This window comes from Cervus elaphus, chromosome 30 (assembly GCF_910594005.1).
Source record: "Cervus elaphus chromosome 30, mCerEla1.1, whole genome shotgun sequence".
Classification (NCBI taxonomy): Eukaryota; Metazoa; Chordata; class Mammalia; order Artiodactyla; family Cervidae; genus Cervus; species Cervus elaphus.
This window is the reverse complement of record NC_057844.1, coordinates 35,701,747-35,707,746: the sequence shown is the minus strand read 5'-3', so window position 1 is coordinate 35,707,746 and position 6,000 is coordinate 35,701,747. Positions and strand designations below refer to the sequence as shown.

The window sequence follows — 6,000 nt, the reverse complement described above, 5'->3', positions numbered from 1 at the left end:
TCTGCTTTTTAATATGCTGTCTAGATTGGTCATAACTTTTCTTCCTGAAAAGCCAGTCCCTGTGGTTTTAGCGCGTCCGGGTTAGCCCTGCGCTCCAGAGCCTTCGGTGTTGACCGGCCTCCTGGACTTCTTCGTTTTAAAGTACCTTTCCAACTCTTTCCCCCACTTCCCACCGTGCTTTTCTCCAGGAGTCCAGGGACGCTCTGGACACCAGCTTTCCGGCCACCACACGCCTCTCGGTCGTTTCCTCCCAGTCGGCTTCTCTCTGATGTTTTGTTTTGTTTTCCTCATTTTAATCTAATCAGGTCTACCCGGCTTTTCCGGTTAGCGATTGTAGTACACACAACACCGCCCCCACCTCCGCCTTGAGGGCCGCCCACTGCAATTCCGAGCGCCCGTTCACTTCACTCTCAGTTTCCTCAGTCCCGCGTCCGCGTCCCTCCGGCCGTCTTTCTGCGCGCGAGCCTCTCCTTCAGCGCCCCGCCCGCGAAGTCAGTGCCCGCCCCTTCCCAGGAGGCAGCGCGCAGGCGCGCCGGCCGGGCTAGCGCTTAGCATAGCTAGTGCGCCTGCGCTGGGAGACGCCCCGCCCTCGAGCCGGTCATATATAAAACCTCGAGCGTCTCCTCGCGAGATGCTTGGTTCTCATGCTCGCTGCCGGGGTCGGAGGTCAGAGCGAGCGTCTCGCGGGCCGGAGAAGGAAGATGGCGGTGGAGTCGCGCGTTACCCAGGAGGAAATTAAGAAGGAGCCGGAAAAGCCTATCGATCGGGAGAAGGTGCGGGTCCGGAGAGATGCAGGGGTCCCTGGGGAGGTGGGGCGGCGGTGCGGGGCCGAAGGGAAGGGTAGGGGCCGCGTGTACAGCCTCCTGACTCTCGCCTGTCCCGCCCCCAGACCTGCCCGCTGCTCCTGCGCGTCTTCACCACCAACAACGGCCGCCACCACCGCATGGACGAGTTCTCCCGCGGAAACGTGCCGTCCAGCGAGCTGCAGATCTACACTTGGTGAGTCAGGGGGCCGGGGGCTCGCCTGCCGCCTTCGGGCTCTCCTCGGCTCGGGGCCTCTGGAGGCAGCTCGCGGGCAGTCGATGTTCGGTGAGGAAACGGTGTTGACTCGGCTTGTGGCGCTTTGACCGCTCACGTTGAAACTTCTGGGTTGTAAAGAATTGACCCAGGACTGCTGTCACTGGTGTGGCTGCTGGGTACGGAAGTGACACGTCGGTCGTCCAGTGCCGCAGCGGCTCCCAAGGGGCTCTTGGTAGAGGGTGGTGCTAGAATAATTTGGGGAGGGGAGTGGTGCCGTTGGGTGATACTCGTCGTCCTCATAGAGCACGTGTGCTAATATTAAGCTTTCGGTGCCCCAGCTTCAAAACAACGAAACCGGGTGGATTTTGATGTGCTTAATGGAGAAGCTTTTGATGTATTTACTGACGGTCTCCCTGAATGTTTTTGTACCTTCCCTACCCACGTCTGACTAGGGCTGTTAGGTGCAGCAAGCCCTATGCAGTTCCTTGGTTTGACGTTACAGTGGCTTTATAGTAGCAGTAAAAGGTGTTTAGTTTTTAAAAATATGCCTAATGTAAAATATGTGACATTGGTCTTTTAGTTTCAGGGTACATTTCGGTGCAACCATTACTACTATCTATTTTTTCAAAACTTTTAAATTCCCTACGACAGAAGGTCTGTACCCAGTAGGCAATAATACTGGGAATTTTTCATTGCCCCTGGTCGCCACTATGTGTCTATGTGAATCTGCCTCTTCTAAGTATTTCATATGCTGCTGCTGCTAAGTCGCTTCAGTCGCGTCCGACTCTGTGCGACACCACAGAAGGCAGCCCACCAGGCTCCCCCGTCCCTGGGATTTTCCAGGCAAGAACACTGAAGTGGGTTGCCATTTCCTTCTCCAATGCATGAAAGTGAAAAGTGAAAGGGAAATCACTCAGTCGTGTCTGACTCTCAGCGACCCCATGGACTGCAGCTTACCAGGCTCCTCCATCCATGGGATTTTCGAGGCAAGAGTACTGGAATGGGTTGCCATTGTCTTCTCCAGTATTTCATATAAGTGCTCTTATATCCTATTTGTCTTATTGTGTCTGGCTTATTTCACTTACAATAATTTCAAGGTTTACTGATGGTTAAGGATATAAAAAAACGTGATTCTTTTTTATGACTGACTGAATAATGTTTCATTGGAAGTCTTTTTCACATCTTGTCTGTCAGTGAACACAGAGGGATTGGTTTCACCTCTCAGCTAAGTTTATGTAGTATGATTCTAGTTCAGTATTATTCCAGGAAAACAGTTCAGGAAGGTTGATTTAACTTATAGAGAAGAACTTTTATTAACAGATTGATGAACACTTCTGTTCAGATTAGTCTATATTTCCTCCAATAAATTAAGAGTTCCTACTTGCCACATACTTGCTTTGACTGAAGAGTATAAAGAGGGTTCTGCCCCCTTTCTGGAGTAGATTCAATCTCCAAAAGAAAGCAGATGGAATAAATGCTAAGTAAGACTTTAGGGTGGAGACGGAGGGTGAGATTGTGCCACACTCCCTACTCTCAATCAAGGAGAGAAAAATTACAAAAAATTAAATCCTGTCCTCAATTGTCCTGTCCATAAACTGCAACCAAACAAGACAACCATATCTTATTGTCCTACACCTCAAAATGGTGGCCAAAGACAGACTGGATGTTGGTGAGGGACAGAACAGAACCCTGCTGCCATTCCTGAAGCAGCCATGAGGGAAGATTGGGGATTCTCAATTTGTAGAAATAGATTGAGGGGCCAAAGTAGGTGGCCTTGAGATAAGTCCAGGAAAGAGTAGTGAGGAGCCCAGCAGAAGCTAGTTGAATTGGCTAAAGTCCAAGGCACTGTGTGGAGCTGGGGGAACACCCCACCCCAGCAGTGATAGATCTTATGCCTAGATGGTCACTAAACAGGTTACTGGAAGAGAATTATCTCGATGACTGAAATAGGGTTCAGTGAGAAAGACCAACAGGAGATAGAAGAGCAAGAAATGGCTCACATAGTTTCGGGGACTCCCTAGGTCTGTGGTGCAGGCTGGAACTCTCCAGCATAAGCTGTTGGAATTTCTTCAGGGAAGACTTAGGTCCAGCAGGAAGCCTTTTCAACTGATTGAATGAGGCCCACAGATTGATTGAATGAGGTTTACTCAGATCATCTTGGATAATCACTTTAAAGTCAACTGATGATAGGCTTTTGATCCCATCTCCAAAACACCTACCTTAGTGTGTGTTTGAATACTTAGGAGCTGTAGTTTCCTAAATTGACATATAAAACTGACTCTTAGAGTCACCAGGAACTCTTGTAAAGATTTGAATAATGAGAGCTTAAGTACAGCCTGATGGTGGGGATGGAGAAAAAAATAGGTCTGTCTTTTGGCTGCGCGTCAAGACTTGGAAGATCTTAGTTCCCAAGCAGGGATGAAAACCTGTGCCCCCTGCAGTGGAGTCCTGGAGTCAACCACGGGACCACCAGGGAAGTCCTACTTGATCTGTCTTTAGGAGGTAGAAACAATAGGCTAGAGATAGAAGAACTTTACCACTCTTAGGTTTGTGACCTGGGCATCTAAGAGGGTGATGGTCATTTGGGAAGAAGGGCATGTTTGGGGGATACTATAGAGTTGTTTCAGGTGTATTGAGGATTCAGCAGCAGTAGAGAAGGAAAGGAGATGTGATCATTGTGGCCTTTTGCTCTCAGTGCAGCTGAAGCCATGGTTTTTTACCTGAGTGTGATGTAGTGGAGATGGTGTAAATAGGGAGCTGAGTTAAAACTAGATGACTTCTTGGGTGTTTGAACCCCTGCTCAATGCTGTCCCTTAGGGCTCTTCACTGGTGCCTTGCATCCTGGGTCACTGTACAGCACCCTTCAACAGTGCTGCTGCCAAGTTCCTTTTCCTCCATTTCATGTTCCCGTGTTAGGGAAGAAGACAGTTCAAAAACTTAGACTGTTGCTCCTAATACCTGATGCTTATGTTTTAGAAGATTTTTCCAGATTGTGTCATATTGGCTCAAGGTCTATATAAAGTTCTCAGTTCAAATAGAAATTGGCAAGGCAGGAATATATATTGTGAAAGGAGCCTATGCTTAGCCTTGAAAATTCCATGTGCTTTGTTGGCTTTTCCATCTATTGCAGAACTCATGAGAACATTCAGTCTTAGAAAGGAAAACAACGCACAATCTTAATGAAAATGCTTTCCTGACACATTGATTCTCAGATGCATTCCCATTTCAGAGATGCTAAAATGTAGAAAAGTATTTCTCTGAAATAATGAAAAACAATTAATTTGAGAATTTGGATTAATTTGGACTAGTTATCCTTAAGTGGATAAATCACTAGGCCAGTGAGATGTTACATAGCAGCAAAGGTAGTGGGGTAATTCTGAAATCCCTTTAGCACACTACCAGTCTAGCCTACCTTCATTCATGAAAATTTCAAACACAGGCTGGTAAGGGGAAATAGTATTTGGGGGCAAATAGTATTATTAGGTGCTTTAAAATTAAGTCAGTTGTGAGACCTTGACAGTTTCTAACAAAGTTGCAATTGAGACACATGTAACTAATTCATTGTATGGCAGTATCCTTGTTACATTATTGCTGATTAATCAAGTGTCTTCTTTTTTTTTCCTTAAAAAAAAAAAAAAAAATTCAGGATGGATGCAACCTTGAAAGAATTGACTAGTTTAGTAAAAGAAGTCTACCCAGAAGCCAGAAAAAAAGGCACACACTTCAATTTTGCAATTGTTTTTACGGATCTTAAAAGGCCTGGCTATCGGTAGGTAACTTTTCATTTTTAATTCCTTATAATCTCTTTGATTTCAGTATGTTTTAGCTGCTAGGGATAATCCATATTATCTTACTATCTAGTTTAGATTATTATGTATTACATTTTCATTGTGTTCTAAGATCATGGAGCAAATTCAGCCCCACATTCACTTTTTAGGACACACACAGTATCATTGCTTAGCCACCCTGTAACAGTTGATCTCCTTTCCTGCAGAGTAAAGGAGATTGGCAGCACCATGTCTGGGAGAAAGGGGACTGATGACTCCATGACCCTGCAGTCACAGAAGTTCCAAATAGGAGACTATCTGGACATAGCGATCACCCCTCCAAATCGGGCACCACCTCCTTCAGGGCGCATGAGACCATATTAAATTGTACTTGCTTTTTCTTGAATTTATTTTCCAGTCAGTTATGTAAAATAAACTTTCACTTCTTCCTCCCCTCCTTATTGCCATTAAGCCTTTAAACTCTATAAACAAATTGTAATGCATCTATTTAGGAATTAGATTTGTCTTTGCTATGGTATGAATATTAATAGAAAGTCCATATGTTTCAAGTTCTTCTGTAAAATATGAAAAGTGCTCTTAGCATTCTATGTAAAACTGTATTGTTAAATATATGTTGCAATCATCCTGAGTGTGAAAGTTAATGGGGCCTGGGTTTGGGGTTTAATATAGTATTGGTTGTTTATGCTAAATAATGGAGTTGCTGTGTTTTGGCCCAAATGGGGCAGAACAAGAAAGCCATATCATATCAAATGGAACAGGGGTTTGTCACCTAGAAGCTTGTATGGACTTGGGAAGAGGACCTGTGGGAATGAGGGGGTGCAGCTGGAGTGTTTTGGAACAGTCTGAGCTGAGGCAAGTTGAAGAAGCTGTTTGTGTTTGAAGAGAGTGGCCTGCCTGAATCAGGGTGTGATGACAAGTTAGAGAAAAGGACTTTTATGCTTTAAGATGGGGAAAATAGAGCATTCTGAGGACAGGAAGTAGTATAGAGGAACAAGGGTTAGAACTTAGGATAAGGATAGATTTACCTTGAAGATCTGAAAATGCAGGGAGAACGAAAGAGGAAACTTAAGAGCATGGGAGAAGGTCCAGGATGAGGTCAAGCTGAGTAAGCAGGGGATGTTCACACACCCTCTTCAGTGCTGGGGCTGACTCATGTCTGATTTGAGGCAGTATACAGAGTGGTTAAAACCAG

The 6,000-nt window shown here is 45.5% G+C and overlaps 1 protein-coding gene across 1 annotated transcript; it reads left to right on the top strand.

The window, feature by feature from the left end:
• Positions 1–614: 614 nt before the first annotated feature.
• Positions 615–5,432, top strand: SAP18 (Sin3A associated protein 18). Its single transcript, XM_043892188.1, has 4 exons — positions 615–773; positions 890–999; positions 4,667–4,789; positions 5,015–5,432. Exons 1-4 carry the CDS (start codon positions 645–647, stop codon positions 5,169–5,171), a joined length of 519 nt encoding a protein of 172 aa, XP_043748123.1. The 5' UTR covers positions 615–644; the 3' UTR covers positions 5,172–5,432.
• The last annotated feature ends 568 nt before the right edge of the window (positions 5,433–6,000 follow it).

Excerpts from the sequence above, each read along its gene's own strand:
- SAP18 (XM_043892188.1), top strand. The coding sequence starts at position 645 with ATGCTCGCTGCCGGGGTCGGAGGTCAGAGCGAGCGTCTCGCGGGCCGG. Across the intron at positions 1,000-4,666 it reads GAGCTGCAGATCTACACTTG|GATGGATGCAACCTTGAAAG; the intron begins GTGAGTCAGGGG and ends AAAAAAATTCAG. Across the intron at positions 4,790-5,014 it reads CTTAAAAGGCCTGGCTATCG|AGTAAAGGAGATTGGCAGCA; the intron begins GTAGGTAACTTT and ends CCTTTCCTGCAG.